The sequence below is a fragment of the Dreissena polymorpha genome, chromosome 1, assembly GCF_020536995.1.
Source record: "Dreissena polymorpha isolate Duluth1 chromosome 1, UMN_Dpol_1.0, whole genome shotgun sequence".
Lineage (NCBI taxonomy): Eukaryota > Metazoa > Mollusca > Bivalvia > Myida > Dreissenidae > Dreissena > Dreissena polymorpha.
This window is the reverse complement of record NC_068355.1, coordinates 152,017,776-152,043,979: the sequence shown is the minus strand read 5'-3', so window position 1 is coordinate 152,043,979 and position 26,204 is coordinate 152,017,776. Positions and strand designations below refer to the sequence as shown.

Sequence of the window (26,204 nt, the reverse complement as noted above, 5' to 3'; positions counted from 1 at the left end):
CAGTGCCGGGCTCTGAGCCTCGACAGAGTCCACCCACAGCTACTGGGGGTCCCTCCTTCATTCCACAACAAGCCAAGAGAAGAGGAGGAAAGAAAGCTGGCTACAATAAGCCTAGGAGGAGAAAAGACCAACATCATCCTTTCAAGGTGATGCATTGGAACGCAGAAGGAGTCTTTAACAAAAAGACAGAGCTAGAACATATCCTTCATGAACAGGACATAAATGTCTGCTGCATTCAGGAAACTCATCTGCAGCCAGCGAAATCCTTCAAGGTCAGAGGATACCAGAGTTTCCGATGTGACAGAGAAGGCAGAAAGAAAGGAGGCATCCTGACATTAGTCCGGAACAACATCAATGTAGTCCAGACTAAAACGCATATGGATGACTCTGAATTCCAGGTTCTGAGTCTCAGGAAGAACGATTTCAATCTGAAGCTTGTGAATCTCTACTCTCCAAATGACAAAGCTCTTTCCCTAGACAGTATCCCAACAGAAGAATCTAACTTCATTGTTGTTGGCGACTTCAACAGTCATTCACAAAGCTGGGGATATGACCACATGGACCGACGCGGAGAGGAAGTGGAGAACTGGCAAGATGAAAACAAGCTTAATCTTATCAACCAGCCTGAAGATCTGGCAACTTTCTACTCTAGGAGATGGCACACAACGTCGACCCCTGACTTAGCTTTCTGCACTGCAGATATCCAAGGGCATATCAAGAGAGAAGTCTGTGAACAACTAGGAGGAAGCGACCATCGTCCAGTTCACCTCATCATAAACCATTCTACCTCTTCATCCTCAAGCATCCCCAGATCTACAAGAAGGCCGACTGGACCTTATACAAACGTCTGAGTGATGACCTCTGCAGAGATATCAGAGTGGATGGTAGAGATATAAACAAAGTTGTGAAAGACTTCAATGCATGCATACTAAACGCAGCACAGAAGGCGATACCACGTGGGGCCAGAAAAGACTACAAGCCATACTGGAGTAGGGAGTTGGAAGACCTCCAGACTAAGTTGACAGAAGCCAGGGTGGAAGCAGAAAGCAACCCCTCACAAGAAAGCAACCTCTCACTACAGCGAGCCAAGGCCAAATTCCTGCGGCACAAACTTGAAGCCCAGAGAAAGAGCTGGAGAAACAAAACAGCATCACTCAACCTGGAGCGAGATGGCCGTAAGCTGTGGAGGTTAACGAAACAGCTGAATGACGATGAAGTCCAAGCGAGAGGCTCAGTAACTCTGGAAGAGAATGGAGAGCTGCTGACAGGCAAACAAGCGGCAAATGTCTTTGCCAGCAACTACAAAGATGTCAGTGACATTCCTGTCAGTAGAGAGAGACAGAGAGAAGTAAGAAGAGAACAAAGGGACAGGAAAACAGATGATGTGACATCAGACCGCATGAGCCAAAGCCTGACCCTGCACGAACTACAGACAGCAGTCAGGCAGCTGAAATTAAAGAAGTCTCTAGGACCAGACAATGTGACCAATGAAATGATCACCCATCTAGGCAGTTCAGCAATGCACAAACTCCTAGACATCTTCAACCACAGCTGGACACAAGGCCAACTTCCCCAAGTCTGGAAAGAGGCCATTATGATACCTATCCACAAGAAAGGCAAGGATCCGAAGCAGGCTGGAAGCTACCGTCCAATAAGCCTCACTAGCTGTGTTGGGAAGACGATGGAGAGAATTGTAAATGCACGCCTTAAATGGTATCTGGAGACGAACGACTTACTTGCAAAACAACAAGCTGGATTCAGGCAATTCCGCTCCACCGAGGACCAGACTACCTACCTGGCACAAGAAATTGAAGATGCTTTCCAGGAACAGAAGGTTGTCCTGACAGCATGGATAGACCTTCAAAGGGCCTTCGATAAAGTCTGGACTGACGGACTCCAAGTCAAACTGATGAGGAATGGAGTTGGAGGAAACATGCTGAAGTGGATCAAGTCCTATCTATTCAATAGAAGGGCAAGAGTAAGCTTGAACCAAAGAAGCAGTAAGAAGTTCCTTCTACGGCACGGTGTCCCACAAGGAGGAGTCCTGTCCCCGACGCTCTTCTTACTCTTCATCAACGATCTTATGTCTGAATTGCCAAGGGGAGTGAAGGCGGCACTTTATGCTGATGATCTTGTGTTATGGTGCAAAGAAGAGCATGCCACCACAGCCACATACAGAATGCAAGAAGCAATAGACAAACTTACCGCATGGGCTGAAGACTGGTGTGTAATGATCAACAAAGAGAAATCATCCACCACACTATTCACATTGTCATCAAAACAGAAAGCAGGGACGGTGAGAATGGGAGACACTCCTATGACTGAAGCAGACGAGACCACGTACCTGGGAGTCACCTTTGACAAGAGGCAAACGTGGAAGCCACACCTCATGAAAGCAGAAGGAAAGGCCCGAAGAAAACTTGCAATGATGCGAAAGCTTGCGGGAACTACATGGGGGGCAAATGAGCACATACTCAAGACAGTCTATCAAGGCACAGTGAGACCCCAACTAGAGTATAGTTCCCCCACATGGTCTTCCACAGCCAAATCCAATCGCCAGGCTCTGGATAAAATCCAGAACCAAGCTCTGCGCATCATGACAGGAGCAACCAAGTCCACACCAATTGCCTTCATGGAAAAGATAACAGGAATACAACCACTTCAAGAAAGAAGAGATGTCAAAATCCTGCTTCAGACAGAGAAGAATAAATGTCTAACGGATCACCCCATGTCAGCCAGAGTTAAAGGGTACACCAAAAATCGGATCAAGCGTAGCAGCTTTGTACACGAAGCTAAGAAGCTGGACAAGGCCTATGCAACGGATCTGACCATCCCCACCACTCCGCTTGGTCAAGAAGACATCATAGATCCATTACAAAATGACCTGTCAAATGTTGCAGTAAGATCCAGTGTTCCTCACCTACAGCCAGGTAAACAAGAGGATGAGCATATCAGAAAGAGCCTCACACTTGCCATGATCGATGACGAATACCCAAGAGAGGCATGGACTCATGTCTACACAGACGGTTCTGCCACTAGAGCAGTCATAAATGGAGGTGCTGGCATCGTCATTCTGTACCCATCCGGAAAACGAGAAACACATCATGCAGCAACCAGAACACACTGTAGCAACTACAGAGCAGAGACTTTAGCCCTCATGAAGGCAGTGTCAATGATTGAAGACTCGACCGAAGATGTCAACTCGATAGTCTTCTTTACAGATGCCATGTCTGTATTAGAAGCCCTGACCAACAACAAGGTTCCTCAGCTTGCAAATGCCTTACAAAGAATCAGCACCAACCTAAACGTGACCCTCCAGTGGATCCCAGCACACTGTGGAGTGGCCGGAAATGAAGATGCTGACCAACTGGCAAAACAAGGTGCTCAGTTAGATCAGCCACCTGTGCAAGTAAGCTACAAGGAGAAAGTTACCATCATTAAATCACTTACCCGGCAAAGACAAGAGGCAGATGCATATCATCTCCTAAGCAGGGCAGAGCAAGTGATAATGGTCAGACTCCGATCAGGGCACAACCGACTCAATGCACACATGCATAAAAAATACAGACTGGCCCCATCACCGACCTGTCCGTGTGGCACAGAAGACCAAACAGCTGAACACATCCTCCAAAGATGTAAACGTCACGACCAGGAGCGAGCTACAAAGTGGCCCCAGGACACAACCCTCCATCAGAAACTTTATGGAGACGTGGATGACCTGAGACGGACCACATCATTTATTGAAGAAACTGGTGTGATCGTGTAGAGCGAACGCCAAGAAGAAGAAGAAGAAATGGTCTAGAAGAACTTAAAACTTGAAGGTCAAATCATCACTTACATTTCAATACAAGAATACAAGTGTGAAGGTGAAAGAAAACCAATCTGCCTGTACCCAAAACAAATAGTAAATAGTCTCAGAAAGTTAAGTTCTCATATAGAAAGTTCACATACAATACAGCCTTGGCAATATTTTCAGATTAAAGCATATAAGGAACATATTGATCAGCAAGTCGCCTGTTTCGTCTATCTGACAGAGATCTTGCTAGATTTCAAAACAAATTCAAAGAACATAATTCATTTTTCCTGCAAAATATTTATAAACATTATCTAAGCGTCAAAACAGATTCCACTTTGTCTTAAACCTCCCTTATATTACAAACAAGCTGTTTATCACCAATTTGTCTTTCAACATCTTATAGCCACCATGACCTTTCATAAAATTAAATGGGTTATATGAATGACACTCAGTCTTCTACTAGTTTTTGTCTGTGGTAAATTATGTTTTAAAAGAATAATAGATGACAAAATCACAAACTTTGCTGTTTTATGGCAAATTCTACCTTTGAACTCTAAGTGTGACCTTGACCTGTGAGGACTAGGTGACAAATTACATACAACACATCCCCTTCAATAGATTATATTTTTGCGAAAGTTATTTAAATCCATCAATATTTAAAAAAAATTGGCTGAGCAAGGAATTTTTAAGGTGCTTTGTAGCCAAATTTGACATTTGACCTCTATGTGTTACCTTGACATTTGAGAAAGGGAAATTAGTGGTATATGCGGCACACTGTCTTATCATGATTTACATTAAAGCATTGGTATTTCAAAATCCATCAAAACTTTGGATGAGACAGGAATTTTAAACACCTGTTTTATGAACAAATTTGTACTTTGACCTCTAAGTGTGACTTTGGCCATTTATAACGAGACAGGTGAAACAAGCAACACGTTGCTTTATCATGGTGGACATTTGTGGAAAATTATCTTAACAAGATCTGTCTCCATCGAAAGACATATGCCCCTAAAAAAGCTTTTTCGAAACCTAAACGCAGATTTCGAAACCTAAACGCAGATCCTAAGTTCAAGGTCAAGGTCAAAGGGGTCAAAAGTTGTGAGTGAATGGAAAGGCCTTGTCCATATTCACATGCATACCAAATATGAAGGTAATATCTCAAGCGACTTAGAAGTTATGAGCCTTTTTTGAGAGGAAACGCAATTTTTTTATGATTCAAGGGCTGTAACTCAGAAGTGCCTGGGTAAATGTGGCTGATTATCGAACTTAACCTTGATTTTATTGCCTTACACATTTTTATGAAGTTTGGTGAAGATGGGAAGACAATTGCTTGAGTTATTGAGCGGAAACAAGAAAAAAAACTCAATTTTTCGATGATTCAAGGGCCGTAACTCAGAAGTGTCTTAGTCAATTTGGCTGATTATCAAACTTGACCTAGATCTTATGACCTGAAACATTTTCATTAAGTGTGGCCAAGTCCTATGACATTTGCTCAAGTTATTGAGCAGAAACGAGAAACAAGAGGGCCTGAAAGGCCCAAAGTCGCTCACCTGAGATAACAAGATATTATTGGGACAAATCTTCTGACAAAGTTTCATGAAGATCAGAAAATATATGTGGCCTCTAGAGTGTTAACAAGGTTTTACTACAGCCAAATAAGGAAAATAGCCCTGCCCCCTGGCAGCCATGTTTATCAACCAACCGGCATCAGTTTTTAACTCTTTCCAAGATCGGGATGAATCTTCTGACCAAGTTTCATGAAGATCGGACATTTAATGTGGCCTCTAGAGTGTTAACAAGATTTTACTTTAGCCATATAAGGAAAAATACCCGGCCCCTTGGAAGCCCTGTTTTTCAAGCAAACATAATTATTTTCGAACTCATCCAAGATATCATTGAGACTAATCTTCAGACCAAATTTCAAGATTGGACAATAAATGTGGCCTCTAGAGTGTTAACAAGGTTTAACTGTAGCTATATATAGCCATATAAGATAAATGCCCCACCCCTGGTGGCCATGTTTTTAAAGCAACCAAAACCATTTTCAAACTCATTGAGACCAATCTTCTGACCAAATTTCATGAAGATTGGACAATAAATGTGACCTCTAGAGTGTTATCAAGGTTTTACTAATGCCATATATAGCCATTTAAGGACAAGAGGGCCTGAAAGGCCAAAATTCGCTCACCTGGGATAACAAGATATTATTGGGACAGCTCTTCTAACAAAGTTTCATGAAGATCAGAAAATATATGTTACCTCTAGAGTGTTAACAAGGTTTTTCTACAGTCAAATTAGGAAAATAGCCCAGCCCCCTTGCAGCCATGTTTTTCAACCAACCGGCATCATTTTTGAACTCATCCAAGATGTTATCCGGATGAATCTTCTGACCAAGTTTCATGAAGATCGGACATTTAATGTGGCCTCTAGAGTGTTAACAAGATTTTACTTTAGCCATATAAGGAAAAATACCCCGCCCCTTGGAAGCCCTGTTTTTCAAGCAAACATAATTATTTTCGAACTCATCCAAGATATCATTGAGACTAATCTTCAGACCAAATTTCAAGATTGGACAATAAATGTGGCCTCTAGAGTGTTAACAAGGTTTAACTGTAGCTATATATAGCCATATAAGGAAAAATGCCCCACCCCTGGTGGCCATGTTTTTAAAGCAACCAAAACCATTTTCAAACTCATTGAGATCAATCTTCTGACCAAATTTCATGAAGATTGGACAATAAATGTGGCCTCTAGAGTGTCATCAAGGTTTTACTAATGCCATATATAGCGATTCAAGGACAAGAGGGCCTGAAAGGCCCAAATTCACTCACCTGGGATAACAAGATATTATTGGGACAGCTCTTGCAAGTTTCATGAAGATCAGAAAATATATGTTACCTCTAGAGTGTTAACAAGGTTTTTCTACAGTCAAATTAGGAAAATAGCCCAGCCCCCTTGCAGCCATGTTTTTCAACCAACCGGCATCATTTTTGAACTCATCCAAAATGTTATCCGGATGAATCTTCTGACCAAGTTTCATGAAGATCGGACAGTAAATGTGGCCTCTAGAGTGTTAACAAGATTTTACTATAGCCATATAAGGAAAAATGCCCTGCCCCTTGGAAGACATTTTTTTCAATCAAACATTATTATTTTCCAACTCATCCAAGATATCATTGAGACCAATCTTCAGACCAAATTTCAAGATTGGACAATAAATGTGGCCTCTAGAGTGTTAACAAGGTTTTACTGTAGCCATATATAGCCATATACGGAAAAATGCCCCACCCCTGGTGGCCATGTTTTTAAAGCAACCAAAACCATATTCAAACTCATCCAAGATATCATTGGGACAAATCTTCTGACCAAATTTCATGATGATCGGAAAATAAATGTGACCTCTAGAGTGTTAACAAGGTTTTACTAGAGCCATATAAAGAAAATAGCCCCGCCCCTGTGGTGGCCATGTTTTTCAACCATCCGGCATCATTTTTGAACTCATCCAAGATATCATTAAGACAAATCTTCTGACCAAACTTCATCAAGATTGGACAATAATGTAGCCTCTAGAGTGTTAACAAGGTTTTACTATAGCCGTATAAGGAAAAATGCCCTGCCCCCTGGCGGCCATGTTTTTCAACCAACCAGCATCATTTTCGAACTCGTCCAAGATATTATTGGGATGAAACTTCTGACCAGGTTTCATGAAGATTGGACAATAAAAGTGGCCTCTAGAGTGTTAACAAGATTTTACTATAGTCATATAAGGAAAAATGCCCCGCCCCTTGGCAGCTATGTTTTTTAAGCAAAGATTACATTTCTGAACTTGTCCAAGATATCAGTGGGACAAATCTTCTGAGCAAGTTTCATGAAGATCGGAAAATAAATGTGGCCTCTAGAGTGTTAACAAGGTTTTCCTATAGCCATATAAGGAAAAATGCCCCATGTTTTTCAACCAACCAACATCATTTTCGAACTAGTCCAAGACATTATTGGGATGAATCTTCTGACCAAGTCAGGGGTTGAAGAATCCACTCGACCGCTCGCATATGCGAGTGAAGTTGACGGTTGGGCGAGTAAAATTTGTTAAATACTCGACAGACTGGGCGAGTGCTGTTTTTCAAGTTGAGAAATATTAATTCAGTTCCGGAACTCCTTCCACATCGATACAAATTGCGAACAATTTTTCGAACAAACAAAAAATACGTTAAGTACACAAACAAAACTGCACTTTCATTTTGACTATGAAAATGACGTCATGGGCACAGTAAAAATATTTCTCGAAATCGGCTGCACTCTTTTCGTCGTTGTCAGTGCTGTTAGCTAATCGATTAAAAGTGAATAAAACTGTTAAATATATTGGTCACTCCGTGAATCTTAATGTAAATATCAATAAAACAATAATACATCACTGGTTAATTATAATACTTCTTATATTTAATTAAAAATAAACAGATAAAAAAATAATTAAACATAATAATTCCGAATTTCGTGATCAGAAGCCTTAGGCAAAATTTACCATATTGTAACCGTTTGTCAATCAAGCGTGTCTTTCAGTAAAAGTTCGTCTGAAATATTAAAATGGAAAAGGGTTCTATTTTAAAATATCTGCAAGGAGGTGACGACAGGGAACAGAAAGAATAAGGAAGGTCGTCAAATTGAGAATCGGAAAGAATTGAGACAAGAGGGCCATCAGGCCCTAAGGCGCTCACCTGAAAGCCAAAGGAACTAGACTATTCTGAAAAAAATGCAAGCTGATTCATGAAGATAATTTTGGACCAAAAAAGTGACTTTTTACATGTTTTTTTTTTATATTTGACCTTGTGACCTAGTTTTTGAGCTCATATGACCCAGCTTCAATCTCTGGCAAAATTTCATTAGGACAAATGTTCTGACCAAGTTTCATGAAGATTGGCCAATAAATGTGGCTAATATTAGGGCTGTCACGATACGCCGTGAGCGTACCGCGGTATATCGTGGTACGGCAACACTGTATCGCGGTACGTACCGCGATATTTTACAGAATATGTATCTGTGAAGAAAACAGCAGAATAACAAGTTTTACAAACTTCATTAAACTCAATAATCAGAAAACACTGGTATCATAGTATGACTAGAAACTGTAAAAGAAACTGTAATAAACTTGATAGAAGTAGTCATTGTTATTGTTCGCATCTTTTTCTAAAATGTCCGCCATGTTGTTTACAATAGCTGTGACTACGATCTGTGTAAATCGAACGCTTCAAGGGCATGTTCAAAATGCGGAGTCAGCGGGCCCAGTATTGAAAATCCGTAGCGTTCTGACTCTTCCTCGACTTATTCAGAATCTTAAGATAACATGATTCGGAAGTGCCATGCTTTGAACGATCGATATACTAAAGAAAGAAAATAAGAAATATAATAAACATCTTTTGGATAATTATGAACTTATTTGCAAAGGAAATCTGTCCCTAATTCCAAAAAAGGTACGGACCCATACATCGCCGTATTTTAAACGTGAAAGTTAAACATCTACAAGTGGAAGCGCTTGCTTGACCTGGATATTAACGGATTATTTATTTAGCCCTTTTAAACCGCTTCTACATTTTTCAAAACGATATCTATATCAAAATAATTATGTAATGTATTTATATCTGTGCTAATATAATAATATTAAAAAAACCGGTGCGGCAACGCCGTACCGCGGTGCGATTTTTTTCACAACATGCACCGCGATATACCGGTATACCGGTGAATCGTGACAGCCCTAGCTAATATAGTGTCAACAAGTTTTCACTAAAGCCATATAAGGACAACTGCCCCCCCCCCCTGGCGGCCATGTTTTTCAACAAACCATAACCATTTTCAAACTCACTCAAGCTATTGTTAGAACAAATGTTCTGATCAAGTTTCATAAAGATTGGATAATAAATGTGACTTCTAGAGTGTTAACAAGGTTTTGTAGTAAATAGCCATTTACGGAAAAATGCCACGCCCTCTTGCGGCCATGTTTTTTAACTGATCTCAACCATTTTTGAACTTAGCCCAGATATTATTAGTTCAAATATTCTGACCAAGTTTCATGAGCATTGGACCACAAATGTGACTTCTAGAGTGTTAACAAGGTTTTACCATACAGTAAAGCCATATAAGGAAAACTGCCACTCCCCATGGCGGCCATGTTTTTTATTCAACTGGAACAATTTTCGAACTCGTCCAAGATATTATTTGGACACATGTTTTGACCAAGTTTCATGAAGATTGGACTAAAAATGTGACTTCTAGAGTGTTAACAAGGTTTTACTACAGCCATATTAGGAAAACTGCCACGCCCCCTGGCGGCCATGTTTTTCAACCAACCGGAACCATTTTCGAACTCGTCCAAGATATTATTGGCACACATGTTCTGACAAAGTTTCATGAAGATTGAACTAAAAATGTGACTTCTAGAGTGTTAACAAGGTTTTACTATAGCCATATAAGGAAAACTGCCACGACCCCTGGCGGCAATGTTTTTCAACCAACCGGAACCATTTTTGAACTCGTCCAAGATATTATTGGCACACATGTTCTGACAAAGTTTCATAAAGATCGGACAATAAATGTGACTTCTAGAGTGTTAACATGGTTTTACTATAGCAAACTGTCACGCCCCTTGGCGGCCATGTTTTTTAATCAACCGGAACCATTTTCGAAATCGTCCAAGATATTATTGGGACACATGTTCTGAGTAAGTTTCATGAAGATTGGACAATAAATGTGGCCTCTAGAGAGTTAACAAGGTAAATGTTGACGATGCACGACGCACAACGCACGACGCACATCAGACAAAAGGCGATCACAATAGCTCACCATGAGCACGTTGTGCTCAGGTGTGCTAAAAAGGAAAGAGGTGCAGAAAACGTAAGGAAAGCAAATATAATCCATCAGATAATGTAGATTATTTGTTTGCAGTTTAGTGTCACTATGTTAAGTAGGTTTAGAAGGTTCTGGTTGATCATAACTTTAAATATAGATATCTATTTTTTTTAATGCAGGGGGAGTAGATTAAAGTGAAGGGCAAGTGGATTGTCATGCCTACTCGCCCTGCAGGGCGAGTGGCTCTGGAAAAATTCTTCAACCCCTGCAAGTTTTATGAGTATCTGACAATAAATGTGGCTTCTAGAGTGTTAACAAGATTTTGCTATAGCCATATAAAGCCATATAAGGAAAAATGCCCCGCCCCTTGGCAGCCATGTTTTTCAAGCAAAGGTCACCATTTTCGAACTCATCCAAGATATCATTGTAACCAATCTTCTGACCAAATTTCATGAAGATTGGACAATAAATGTGGCCTCTCGAGAGTGAACAAGGCAATTGTTGACAGCGCACAACGGACAACGGATAAAAGGCGATCACAAAAGCTCAACATAAGCACGTTATGCTCAGGTGAGCTAAAAAATGCACCGCCCCTGGTGGCCTTGTTTTTAAAGCAACAAAAACCATTTTCGCACCCATCCAAGAAATCATTGGGACAAATCTTCTGACCAAGTTTCATAATGATCGGAAAATAAATGTAACCTCAAGAGTGTTAACAAGATTTTACTATAGCTATATAAGGAAAAATGCCCCACCCCGGTGGGGGCCATATTTTTTCAATCAACCGCCATCTTTTTTAAACTCGTCCAAGATATTTTTGGGATGAACCTTCTGACAGAGTTACATGAAGATTGGACTTAAAATGTGGCCTCTAGAGTGTTAACAAGATTTTACTATAGCCATATAAGGAAATATGCCCCGCCCCTTGGCAGCCATGTTTTTCAAGCAAACGTAACCATTTTCAAACTCATCCAAGATATCATTGAAACCAATCTTCTGACCATATTTCAACAAGATTGGACAATAAATGTGGCCTCTAGAGTGTTAACAATGTTTTACTATAGCCATATAAGGAAAAATGCCCCCCCCCCCCTGGCAGCCATGTTTTTCAACCAAAGGGCATCATTTTTTAACTCTTCAAAGATATTATTGGGATAAATCTTCTGACCAAGTTTCATGAAGATTGGACAATAAATGTGGCCTCTAGAGTGTTAACAAGATTTTACTATTGCCTGGTCCGCCCCTTGACAGCATGTTTTTCAAGCAAAGGTTACCATTTTCAAACTCATCCAAGATATCATTGGGACAAATCTTCTGACCAAGTTTCATGAAGATTGGAAAATAAAGGTGGCCTCTAGAGTGTTAACAAGGTTTTACTATAGCCATATAAGGAAAGATGCCCCGCCCCCTGGCAGCCATGTTTTTCAACCAACTGGCATCATTTTCGGACTCCTCCAAGATATTATTGGGATGAATCTTCTGACCAAGTTTCATGAAGATCAGACAATAAATGTGGCCTCTATAGTGTTAATCAGATTTTACTATAGCCATATATAGCCATATAAGGAACAAGAGCACCGCCTTGCGGGTGCAGACCGCTCATCTATTTTCTTTTTAAAGGTGAAGGGACTCTCATTTTCAATCACAAAGGAGGGAGGGGTGGAGTGAAGAGGGTTGTATAGTGTGCGGGTGTGGACATTTATTACATTATCTTCCAAAAATGCGTAATAAAACAGACAAAAACAAGAGCACCGCCTTGCGGGTGCAGACCGCTCATCTATTTTCTTTTTAAAGGTGAAGGGACTCTCATTTTCAATCAAAAAGGAGGGAGGGGCGGAGTGAAGAGGGGTGTATAGTGTGGGGGTGTGGAATTTATTACATTATCTTCCAAAAATGAGGGAAAAAAAATAATCGGGGAGGGGGGGGGTGGGTGTGGGGGGGGGAAGTGGGGGGGGGGGGGAATTTTGGGTGCGATGGTTGGACAGTATTTCAAACATAAAATAATAAAAATAAATATTTGTGTTTTTTAACCGTTTCAAACAAAAATAAAATTTGGGGGGGGGGGGGGTGGGGTGGGGGGGGTAAAGTGTGAGGGTGTTGTGGTAATTTGTGAGATGATCTAAAAAAAAAAAAATAGGGGGGGGGGGATTAGGGTGGAGGGAGGGGGGAGGGGTGGGGGGATAATTGGGTGCAATGGTTGAACGGCCTTTCAAACATAAGATAATATAATAAATATTTGTGTATTTTAACGGTTTAAAAAAAAATGGGGGGGGGGGTGGGGGGGGTATAGTGTGAGGGTGTGGTGGTCATTTGTGAGTTGATCTTAAAAAAAAAAAAAAAGGGGGGGGGAGGGGAGGAGGGGGGGGGGGAGGGAGGGGGGAGAGGGGGGGGGGAGGGGGGGGGGAGAGGGGGGGAGGGAGGGCACAGGGGATGGTTTGGGTGGAGTCTATTGTGGTATGTCAGGTAAGAGTAGTTTTGTCAAAGTATCAATCAAATCTAATCATAAATAAAGAAGTTATGGCAATTTTAGCAAAATTTAATAATTTGACCTTGAGAGTCAAGGTCATTCAAAGGTCAAGATAAAATTCAACTTGCCAGGTACAGTAAGCTCATAATAGCATGAAAGTATTTGAAGTTTGAAAGCAATAGCCTTGATACTTAAGAAGTAAAGTGGATCGAAACACAAAATTTAACCATATATTCAAAGTTACTAAGTCAAAAAAGGGCCATAATCCCGTAAAAATGACAACCTGAGTTATGCAACATGTCCTTTTACTGTACCCTTATGATAGTTTGCGAGTGTTCCAAGTATGAAAGCAATATCTATGATACTTTAGGGGTAAAATGGACCAAAACACAAAATTTTTCAATTTTCTAAGTATGAAAAGGGCACATAATTCTGTCAAAATGCCAGTCAGAGTTACATTACTTTGCCTGCACAGCCCCCTTATGATAGTTAATAAGTGTTGCAAGTATGAAAGCAATAGCTTTGATACTGTAGGAATAAAGTGGACCTAAACACAAAACTTAACCAAATTTTCAATTTTCTAAGTATAAAAAGGGCACATAATTCTGTCAAAATGCACGCCAGAGTTATCTAACTTTGCCTGCTCAGTCCCCTCATGATAGTAAGTAAGTGTACCAAGTTTGAATGCCATAGCATTGATACTTTGTGAGAAAAGTGGACCTAAACGCAAAACTTAACCAACATTTTCAATTTTCTAAGTATAAAAAGGGCACATAATTCTGTCAAAATGTACGCCAGAGTTATCTAACTTTGCCTGCCCAGTCCCCTCATGATAGTTAGTAAGTGTACCAAGTTTGAATGCAATAGCATTGATACTTTCTGAGAAACGCAAAACTTAACTGGACGCCGACGCCAACGCCGACGCCAAGGTGATGACAATAGCTCATAATTTTTTTTCAAAAAATAGATGAGCTAAAAATAATCGGGGGTGGGGGGGGGGGGGGGGGTGGGGGGGATTCTTGGGTGCGATGGTTGGATGGTATTTCAAACATAAAATAATAAAAATAAATATTTGTGTTTGTTAACCGTTTCAAAAAAAAAATTGGGGGGGGGTGGGGGTGGGGGGGTGGGTATAGTGTGAGGGTGTGGTGGTCATTTGTGAGATAATCTTAAAAAAAAAAAAAATAGGGGGGGGGGGAGGGGGGGGAGGGGGGGGGTAGGGGGGGAGGGCACGGGGGAGGGCACAGGGGATGGTTTGGGTGGAGTCTATTGTGGTATGTCAGGACAGTGGTAAGAGTAGTTTTGTCAAAGTATCAATCAAATCTAATCATAAATAAAGAAGTTATGGCAATTTTAGCAAAATTTAATAATTTTACCTTGAGAGTCAAGGTCATTCAAAGGTCAAGATAAAATTCAACTTGCCAGGTACAGTAAGCTCATAATAGCATGAAAGTATTTGAAGTTTGAAAGCAATAGCCTTGATACTTAAGAAGTAAAGTGGATCGAAACACAAAATTTAACCATATATTCAAAGTTACTAAGTCAAAAAAGGGCCATAATCCCGTAAAAATGACAACCTGAGTTATGCAACATGTCCTTTTACTGTACCCTTATGATAGTTTGCGAGTGTTCCAAGTATGAAAGCAATATCTATGATACTTTAGGGGTAAAATGGACCAAAACACAAAATTTTTCAATTTTCTAAGTATGAAAAGGGCACATAATTCTGTCAAAATGCCAGTCAGAGTTACATTACTTTGCCTGCACAGCCCCCTAATGATAGTTAATAAGTGTTGCAAGTATGAAAGCAATAGCTTTGATACTGTAGGAATAAAGTGGACCTAAACACAAAACTTAACCAAATTTTCAATTTTCTAAGTATAAAAAGGGCACATAATTCTGTCAAAATGCACGCCAGAGTTATCTAACTTTGCCTGCTCAGTCCCCTCATGATAGTAAGTAAGTGTACCAAGTTTGAATGCCATAGCATTGATACTTTGTGAGAAAAGTGGACCTAAACGCAAAACTTAACCAACATTTTCAATTTTCTAAGTATAAAAAGGGCACATAATTCTGTCAAAATGTACGCCAGAGTTATCTAACTTTGCCTGCCCAGTCCCCTCATGATAGTTAGTAAGTGTACCAAGTTTGAATGCAATAGCATTGATACTTTCTGAGAAACGCAAAACTTAACTGGACGCCGACGCCAACGCCGACGCCAAGGTGATGACAATAGCTCATAATTTTTTTTCAAAAAATAGATGAGCTAAAAATAATCGGGGGTGGGGGGGGGGGGGGGGGGGGTGGGGGGGATTCTTGGGTGCGATGGTTGGATGGTATTTCAAACATAAAATAATAAAAATAAATATTTGTGTTTGTTAACCGTTTCAAAAAAAAAATTGGGGGGGGTGGGGTGGGGGGGGTGGGTATAGTGTGAGGGTGTGGTGGTCATTTGTGAGATAATCTTAAAAAAAAAAAAATAGGGGGGGGGGGGAGGGGGGGAGGGGGGGGTAGGGGGGGAGGGCACGGGGGAGGGCACAGGGGATGGTTTGGGTGGAGTCTATTGTGGTATGTCAGGACAGTGGTAAGAGTAGTTTTGTCAAAGTATCAATCAAATCTAATCATAAATAAAGAAGTTATGGCAATTTTAGCAAAATTTAATAATTTTACCTTGAGAGTCAAGGTCATTCAAAGGTCAAGATAAAATTCAACTTGCCAGGTACAGTAAGCTCATAATAGCATGAAAGTATTTGAAGTTTGAAAGCAATAGCCTTGATACTTAAGAAGTAAAGTGGATCGAAACACAAAATTTAACCATATATTCAAAGTTACTAAGTCAAAAAAGGGCCATAATCCCGTAAAAATGACAACCTGAGTTATGCAACATGTCCTTTTACTGTACCCTTATGATAGTTTGCGAGTGTTCCAAGTATGAAAGCAATATCTATGATACTTTAGGGGTAAAATGGACCAAAACACAAAATTTTTCAATTTTCTAAGTATGAAAAGGGCACATAATTCTGTCAAAATGCCAGTCAGAGTTACATTACTTTGCCTGCACAGCCCCCTAATGATAGTTAATAAGTGTTGCAAGTATGAAAGCAATAGCTTTGATACTGTAGGAATAAAGTGGACCTAAACACAAAACTTAACCAAATTTTCAATTTTCTAAGTATAAAAAGGGCACATAATTCTGTCAAAATGCACGCCAGAGTTATCTAACTTTGCCTGCTCAGTCCCCTCATGATAGTAAGTAAGTGTACCAAGTTTGAATGCCATAGCATTGATACTTTGTGAGAAAAGTGGACCTAAACGCAAAACTTAACCAACATTTTCAATTTTCTAAGTATAAAAAGGGCACATAATTCTGTCAAAATGTACGCCAGAGTTATCTAACTTTGCCTGCCCAGTCCCCTCATGATAGTTAGTAAGTGTACCAAGTTTGAATGCAATAGCATTGATACTTTCTGAGAAACGCAAAACTTAACTGGACGCCGACGCCAACGCCGACGCCAAGGTGATGACAATAGCTCATAATTTTTTTTCAAAAAATAGATGAGCTAAAAATAATCGGGGGTGGGGGGGGGGGGGTGGGGGGGATTCTTGGGTGCGATGGTTGGATGGTATTTCAAACATAAAATAATAAAAATAAATATTTGTGTTTGTTAACCGTTTCAAAAAATAAAAATTGGGGGGTGGGTGGGGTGGGGGGGTGGGTATAGTGTGAGGGTGTGGTGGTCATTTGTGAGATAATCTTAAAAAAAAAAATAGGGGGGGGGAGGGGGGGGAGGGGGGGTAGGGGGGGGAGGGCACGGGGGAGGGCACAGGGGATGGTTTGGGTGGAGTCTATTGTGGTATGTCAGGACAGTGGTAAGAGTAGTTTTGTCAAAGTATCAATCAAATCTAATCATAAATAAAGAAGTTATGGCAATTTTAGCAAAATTTAATAATTTTACCTTGAGAGTCAAGGTCATTCAAAGGTCAAGGTAAAATTCAACTTGCCAGGTACAGTAACCTCATGATAGCATGAAAGTATTTGAAGTTTGAAAGCAATAGCCTTGATACTTAAGAAGTAAAGTGGATCGAAACACAAAATTTAACCATATATTCTAAGTTACTAAGTCAAAAAAGGGCCATAATTCCGTAAAAAATGACAACCAGAGTTATGCAACTTGTCCTTTTACTGTACCCTTATAATAGTTTGCGAGTGTTCAAAGTATGAAAGCAATATCTATGATACTTTAGGGGTAAAGTGAGCCAAAACACAAAACTTAACCAAATTTTCAATTTTCTTAGTATAAAGGGCCCATAATTCTGTCCAAATGCCAGTCAGAGTTACATTATTTTGCCTGCACAGTCCCCTTATGATAGTTAATAAGTGTTGCAAGTATGAAAGCAATAGCTTTGAGACTGTAGGAATAAAGTGGACCTAAACACAAAACTTAACCAAATTTTCAATTTTCTAAGTATAAAAAGGGCACATAATTCTGTCAAAATGCCAGTCAGAGTTACATTACTTTGCCTGCCCAGTCCCCTCATGATAGTAAGTAAGTGTACCAAGTTTAAATGCAATAGCATCGATACTTTCTGAGAAAAGTGGACCTAAACGCAAAACTTAACCAAAATTTTCAATTTTCTAAGTAGAAAAAGGGCACATAATTCTGTCAAAATGCATGCCCGAGTTATCTAACTTTGCCTGCCCAGTCCCCTCATGATAGTAAGTAAGTGTACCAAGTTTGAATGCAATAGCATTGATACTTTCTGAGAAAAGTGGACCTAACTGCAAAACTTAACCGGACGCCACCGCCAACGCCAAGGTGATGACAATAGCTCATAATTTTTTTTCAAAAAATAGATGAGCTAACAAGAGCTGTCTCCATCAGAAGCCATATGCCCCCAAAAACGCTTTTTGAAACCTAAACACAGATTTCGAAAGCTAAAAGCGGAACCTAAGTTCAAGGTCAAGGGGGTCAAATTTATGTGCATATGGAAAGGCCTTGTCTATATACACATGCATACCAAATATGAAGGTTACATCTGAAGTGACATAGCAGTTATGACCATGTTTCGAGCGGAAACGCAATTTTTTGATGATTCAAGGGCCGTAACTCAGAAGTGCCTAGGTAAATTTGGTTGATTATCAAACTTAACCAAAATTTTATTGCCTTACAAACTTTATGAAGTTTGGTGAAGATCCGATGACAATTGGTGGAGTTATTGAGCGGAAACAAGAAAAAACTCAATTTTTTATGATTCAAGGGCTGTAACTCAGGAGTTTTTGGGTCAAATTGGCCGATTATCGAACATGACCTAGATCTTATGACCTATCACATTATCATGAAGTATGGCAAAGATCCTTTGACATTTGCTTGAGTTATTGAGCAGAAACGAGAAAAAACGCAATTTTTCGATGATTCAAGGGCCTTAACTCAGGAGTGTCTCGGTCAAGTTGGCCGATTATCGAACTTGACCTTGATGTTATTGCCTTACACATTGTAATGTAGTTTGATGAAGATCTGATGACAATTGCTCAAGTTATTGAGTGGAAACGAGAAAAAAACAAATTTTACGATGAATCAAGGGCTATAACTCAGGAGTGTGTAGGTCAATTTGGCCGATTATTGAACTTGGCCTAGATGTTATTGCCTTACACATTTTTGATGAAGTTTGAAGAAGATCTGATGACAATTGCTTGACTTATTGAGCGGAAACTAATAAGGACGGACTAACTGACTGACTTACTGATGGACATTGCGATTTTAATATGCCCCCAGAACCTTTGTTCTGGGGGCATAAAAATGCCCCGCCCCTTGGCAGCCATGTTTTTCAAGCAAGCGTAACCATTTTCAAACTCAACCGTCATATCTAGAAAACACATGTTCTGACCAAATTTCATAAATATTTGACCAAAAATGTGACTTCTAGAGTGTTCACATGTTTTCACTATATACATATAGAGAAAACTGCCCAGCCCCCTGGCAGTCATGTTTTTTCACCGATCTGGACCATTTTCCTGAACTCGTCCAAAATATCAATGAAACCAATGTTTCCACCAAGTTTCATGACGATTGGACAAAAATTGTGACTTCTAGAGTGTTCACAAGGTTTCTCTATAGCCATATAAGGAAAACTGCCCCGCCCCCTGGCGGCCATGTTTTTCAACGGACCAGAACCATTTTTAAACTTGACCAACATATCATTTACACAAACATTTTGACAAAGTTACATGAAAATCTGGCATCAAATGTGACTTCTACAGTGTTCACAAGGTTTTTCTTTTTTTTGACCTAGTGACCTAGTTTTTGACCCAGCATGACCCAGTTTCGAACTAAGTAGAGGTATCAATGGGACAAATGTTCTGACCAAGTTTAATGAAGATTGGACAATAAATGTGGCCTCTAGAGTGTTCACAAGGCAAAATGTTGATGACGCACGACGGACGACTGACAACAGACAAAAGGCGATCACAAAAGCTCACCATGAGCATGTTGTGCTTAGGTGAGCTAAGAACGCATGATTCAAGGGCCATAACTCAGGAGTGTCTGCAGAGCTAAAGATAAGCTGCGTATTTTCATAAATACGCAATCAAAAATAGGTGGATACGCATTTTTTTTTTAATCTGTGCGTACCGGTACGTAAAACAAATCGACGATACCCAATTCGAGCCGCCTTCTATGCGTAATGAAAAATCCCGTTTTGTTTTGGCCGTTTTGACTTGAGTCTTAATCGACAAGCACTTGTTTTATCTGGAAACGTATTTACCAATCGTTTAGATGATAACACATGCGAGTCAAACAAAATGGCGTCTCGAGGCAGATGAAAAGTTCCGCAAAAAAAAACAAAAAAAACACATAAAGATTCATTTGTTGTGGTAAATATTCCAAATCTAAAACAATTGCAAAGGGCATAGTTAATGACATTATTAACTCCATGTTTTGTTCCGTGGACATCTGCGGTAGTATTTTAGATGAACTTGTTGATGGGGTGCACAGGGGGCTGGAACGGTGTTGGGATAGTAAATAAAGTGTGTTTAGACCGAAAATGCCAAAAAAATAATTTTTAATATACTAAAAGTAACAAGGGTTTCAAATATAAAAAAAAATTCTGACAGCCATCAATCAGTTATGTTTAAGTTCTCCAAAATAAGATTTTCAGTTCCTTGTGCTGAAAGTTGTTATTGTTAATTGATAGAGCTATGTTTTAGATACGTCTAAATGCCAAAGTGGTTTATTTGTATTATTTTTTGGCAATGCAACCGGACTCTGATTGATGGCTATCAGAAAATAAACAAGAGCACCGCCTTGCGGGTGCAGACCGCTCATCTATTTTCTTTTTAAAGGTGAAGGGACTCTCATTTTCAATCACAAAGGAGGGAGGAGTGGAGTGAAGAGGGGTGTATAGTGTGGGGTTGTGGACATTTATTACATTATCTTCCAAAAAAGCGAAAAAAAAAAAAAAAAAAAAAAAAATCGGGGGGGGGGGTATAGTGTGAGGGTGTGGTGATAATTTGTGAGATGATCTTAAAAAAAAAAAAAAAAAAAAAAAAAAAAAATCAAAAAAAAAATTTGGGGGGGGGGGGGGGTGGGGGGGGTGGGGTGGGGGTATAGTGTGAGGGTGTGGTGGTCATTTGTGAGATGATCTTATAAAAAAAAAAAAAAAAAAAAAAAATTAGGGGGGGGGGGGGAGGGGGGGGGGGAGGGGGGGGAGGGCACGGGGGATGGTTTGGGTGAAGTCTATTGTGGTATGTCAGGTAAGAGTAGTTTCATCAAAGTATCAATCAAATCTAATCATAAATAAAGAAGTTATGGCAATTTTAGCAAAATTTAATAATTTGACCTTGAGAGTCAAGGTCATTCAAAGGTCAAAGTAAAATTCAAGTTGCCAGGTACAGTAACCTCATGATAGCATGTAAGTATTTGAAGTTTGAAAGCAATAGCCTTGATACTTCGAGTGGATCGAAACACAAAATTTAACCATATATTAAAAGTTACTAAGTCAAAAAAGGGCCATAATTCCGTAACAATGACAACCAGAGTTATGCAACTTGTCCTTTTACTGTACCCTTATGATAGTTTGTGAGTGTTCCAAGTATGAAAGCAATATCTATGATACTTTAGGGGTAAAGTGACCAAAACATAAATCTTAACCAAATTTTCAATTTTCTAAGTATAAAGGGCCCATAATTCCGTCCAAATGCCAGTCAGAGTTACATAACTTTGCCTGCACCGTCCCCTTATGATAGTTCATAAATCTTGCAAGTATGAAAGCAATAGCTTTGATACTGTAGGAATAAAGTGGACCTAAACACAAAACTTAATCAAATTTTCAATTTTCTAAGTATAAAAAGGGCACATAATTCTGTCAAAATGCCAGTCAGAGTTACATTACTTTGCCTGCACAGTCCCCTTATGATAGTTAGTAAGTGTTGCAAGTATGAAAGCAATAGCTTTGATGCTTAAGGAATAAAATGGACCTAAACACAAAACTTAACCAAAATTGTCAATTTTCTAAGTATAAAAAGGGCACATAATTCTGTCAAAATGCATGCCAGAGTTATCTAACTTTGCCTGCCCAGTCCCCTCATGATAGTAAGTAAGTGTACCAAGTTTGAATGCAATAGCATTGATACTTACTGAGAAAAGTGGAACTAAACGCAAAACTTAACCAAAATTTGCAATTTTTTAAGTACAAAAAGGGCACATAATTCTGTCAAAATGCACGCCAGAGTTATCTAACTTTGCCTGCCTAGTCCCCTCATGATAGTAAGTAAGTGTACCAAGTTTGAATGCAATAGCATTGATACTTTCTGAGAAAAGTGGACCTAAACGCAAAACTTAACCGGACGCCGACGCCAACGCCAACGCCAACGCCAACGCCAACGCCAACGCCGACGCCAAGGTGATGACAATAGCTCATAATTTTTTTTCAAAAAATAGATGAGCTAAAAAAGTGTTACTATTATTATATTTAATTTTGGTTTTGGGCATTTTCGGCCAAAATACACTATATTATACTATCAAAACACCGTTCCAGCCCCCTATGATGGGGTAGGTTGTGTTTCCAAAACGAAAGTACTGGCCCATATTGGAACAAAAACAAGTAGTAGTTATTCGATGAGTGGGTTGAGAAATTGGACCAACCTATTATACTGCAATTGAATACATAATAGTGACTTTATGTAGGTACGGTTTTGAGAAGCTAAATTCATGTTTTATTGCAATTATCCAATTCACTTGTTTGTTTTGGTACAAATACCCAATTATTTTTTTTATTAGCGGGTATCATACTTTTGGATACACAATCACGGTTTCCATTACCCAATTCATTCTTATTTTGAAGGGTATTACTCAATTACCTCAAAAAGCTTATCTGTAGCTCTGAATGTCTGGGTCAATCTGGCCGATTATCGAACTTGACCTAGATGTCATTGCCTAACACATTTTCATGAAGTTTGGTGAAGATCCTATGACAATTTCTCGAGTTATTGAGCAGAAACGAGAAAAAAATCAATGATTCAAGGGCTGTAACTCAGAAGTGTCTAGGGTCAATTTGGCCGATTATCGAACTTGACCTAGATGTTATTGCCTTACACATTTTCATTAAGTTTGGTGAAGATCTGATAACAATTGCTTGACTTATTGAGCGGAAACTAATCCAGACGGACTGACAGATGGACGGACGGACTAACTAACTCACGGACGGTGCGATTTTAATATGCCATAAAAATCCATCAATAATTGGCAACGTTATGGCGAAAACAAGATACTCCTCATGACAACTTTGAAACCTTGAGAAAAAGAGGATGGTATCCCCACAATAAAACATTGATAGTATTTTGATACCTTAAGTAGGGCAGGGAGATAGTAGGCCAGAACAACCTCTGTTGCATCAGTGTAGTCTGTACTTGTACTCAAGTACTTCCTGCATAGCTCTGGAATCTACAGATAAATTAAGAGCATTACATGTATGCATTTATAAAATGTTCAAATCACAACATTGCATACAGAATAAAAGTACAATGATTTCACAGAAAATAGGTTTGTCAACAGACAAAAATTCTTTATTTTTGTTTTATTTTGGTGAAAATGGAATGTTTAATTTAGAGAATGCTTTCAATAATGTACAGTAAATAATTATAGAAAACAGAGAAACAACTTCATTCTTTTTCAAAATCAATTTGCTCAACGTTTCGGTTAAAAACCTTAATCAGGGGTAAAATATTGGTAATCAATACAGTACTAAATTCAAGCTAAAGTCTTCAGCAGACATTGCATGTATTGAAACTATATGATTACTAAATTACCAAATCATTATACATGTATATGACCTTCTTTGTATACACTTTACATGTATATGCAATATTATTTTGTTTAAGTATTTTGGGACCGGGGCTTTAGAGAGGATCAATACAGATGTATAACTGAGAAACTTCTGATATTAACCCATGTATGCCTAGCTTCTAGAAAAAAGGCCTTGGCAAACAGCGTAGACCCAGATGCGGCGTCTCATCAGGGTCTGCGCTGTTTGCTTAAAGGAATTTCTGTAAGAAATATTCTAAATATAAAAATAAATATATTAGACATCCCTAATTTTGGAAAAAAAAATGATCTAATTTAGAAGGATGGGACAGTCCACTATGCATAAATCGTTTAATATACACACATGTTTATCAAAAAGAATTCATTAAGAATGGTAAGAGCCACTTCAAGTGAACTGAGCCATACAAATACAAATGAACCCATTTGCAATTCGATACCTATTTTGACCTGGTTGTAGTTCCTTTAAAAGTTACATTAAATTGAAGACCTTTCTTTCTAGATTCAAGTTTTAAAGGCTTAATTCCCAACCCTTGGATACTGATGAGCAGCAAATAGCATAAAACCTGAACAGACTGCAAGTTACTTGCAGGCTGTTCTGGTTTTATGCTGTTTACACATAGCCAATTTCACTTTCAGTGGGAGAGGGTTAAGAAAAAGAGAACCTAATATTGTGTATGGACAAAACCTCCAAACCACTAATATGGTCATTATGGAATTGGACCCAAAGTGGGGTTTTGTATTTCTTATATTTTATGGTACACTTAAATCCTATCTATCAATCTGTTTAGCTCTATTAAACAATTTTTACATTATTCACATGGACAAATATTCTATCATTCCAACAATAAGTTCTGATTTGGAACTAATATACACTTGAACATTTGCATCATATAACATGTTAGATGTTAACAAGAGACACAATGCCCCCTATTGCGCCGCTTTAAAGCCATAAATATGACCTTTGACCTTGAAGGATGACCTTGACCTTTCACCACTCAAAATTTGTAGCTCCATGAGATACACGTGCATGCCAAATATTGCAAAAGTTATGATCAAGGTTAGTTTTGGTTAAAGTTTTGGGACACACACATACATGACAGACAGGCCAAAAACAATATACCCCGCGATCTTTTGATCCGGGGGCATAAAATAAATACTATTTATTTATTGATATCATCTAGTTGTTCCGTTTTTAAAATGATATTTACATCTTGACAACACTGAGTTGTCAATATTAAAGTTATTGATAGCAAAAAATCAACAGCAAATTCCCAATCTGAAGACATCATGATGCTCATTTTCCCAATTTAAGGGTTTTTTCAGCTAATTTTTCCCCATTGGAATGGTACAGGTACCTTTCCCAATTTGGCAAAAAAAATGCTGACAAACCACATCAATCAGACACGTTTAAAACATTCATACTGACAGACTAATTGAAATAAGTCCAAAGAAACTATGGCATCATTTAATTAGATTTAGATACCTGTTGGATTTTCTCTGCATCCTTGATATGCTCTGATATTTTCACCATATTAAAAATAATTTCTTTCTTCTTACCAATATCACTGAAAAAGAAAAGGTGCTTTTAAAAAACAAAACAAACAATATAATCATTTAACCAGATAATCATTCAACATTCAAGTGTGTAAGGCATGTTAAATACAGCACATGCATAAATGCAGATCAAATGTACCTGATATACTTTGTACTTTATATACTCATTTTACTCCCTGGAGATGAAAAACATTCATGAATAATTAAACATAATTAATTATTTAATACAGAAAAGAAAAAATGCATACTCTTTGTTCATCTGCAACAGCTTCAGGTAAACACCACACTGTTCATTGGCATACGCTGGTATGGAATTCTTCTCAAAGAAGTTGCAAAGGCCCTGAAAAGTGAAACATACAATTATAAATGTTCACTTTCTGCGTCAGACTGTGTCAGAGTAAATGTTAATGTATAATTATAATTTCGGAAGAATTCAATATCAAGGCAGAACATAGCTGATGATTCAAAAAGTAGAACTCCAGAAGGACTAACATTAAGAACATGAAGTTACCACCCAAATTTGTCCATAATAAATAGTTCTTAATCTTAAAGGGACTGTCAACCACAAAAGACGAAAACAGAAAAGTTCTAAATTACCGTATTTTTTTTACAATTTTTAGTTTATATTGATTAGAATATCATGACTGGAATGATACATTACATGAAAAAAGGTCATATTTACAGTATTTTGGTAATAAAAATTGTGCGATGTGAAATCGAAAGTACATCTCGAAAATAGGTGACATAACGATAAACACTCTATAAACAACGCTTGTAGATTGATCATCTTCTATTTTGGATATATACAATTCACTACGCATGCACAATTAGAATTCCTGGGTTTACCACGTGACAATGATGATCAATCTCCTGTCGTTATTGATAGTTAACTGGAAGTTACCTGGTAGACATACCCAGTAAAATTTATTACCAAATATACTCAAAATATTAAAACTTAACAACTTTTTCCATGTAATGTAGTATACCAGTCATGATATTTTAATCAATATAAACTAATAATTGTTTAAAAAAACAGTATTTTACATCTTTTCTTTTCTACGTTGTTGTGGTTGACAGTCCCTTTAAGAATTATGCTAATAAATACTTAATTGAGTCCGTTTCCTGGCAAAAACACACAATATTTTTCATGACGTTGCCGATGCGATTTTTATCATCATTTTAGAAAATGTTTCCATATTGTTTCTTATATCAAAACTTGTGAACATTGGGG

General features: G+C 38.7%; 1 protein-coding gene across 2 annotated transcripts in view; it reads right to left on the bottom strand.

The window, feature by feature from the left end:
• The window catches only part of LOC127856166 (tetratricopeptide repeat protein 37-like), a 98,165-nt gene that overhangs the window by 68,523 nt on the left and 3,438 nt on the right, over positions 1–26,204 (bottom strand). For both annotated transcript variants that reach the window (XM_052392206.1, XM_052392217.1), the window contains exons 4-6: positions 25,222–25,313; positions 24,903–24,984; positions 22,943–23,038 (exon numbers count right to left, since the gene is read on the bottom strand). In XM_052392206.1, the coding sequence (XP_052248166.1) occupies positions 22,943–23,038; positions 24,903–24,984; positions 25,222–25,313 (270 nt within the window). The remainder of the gene's footprint in view (positions 1–22,942; positions 23,039–24,902; positions 24,985–25,221; positions 25,314–26,204) is intronic.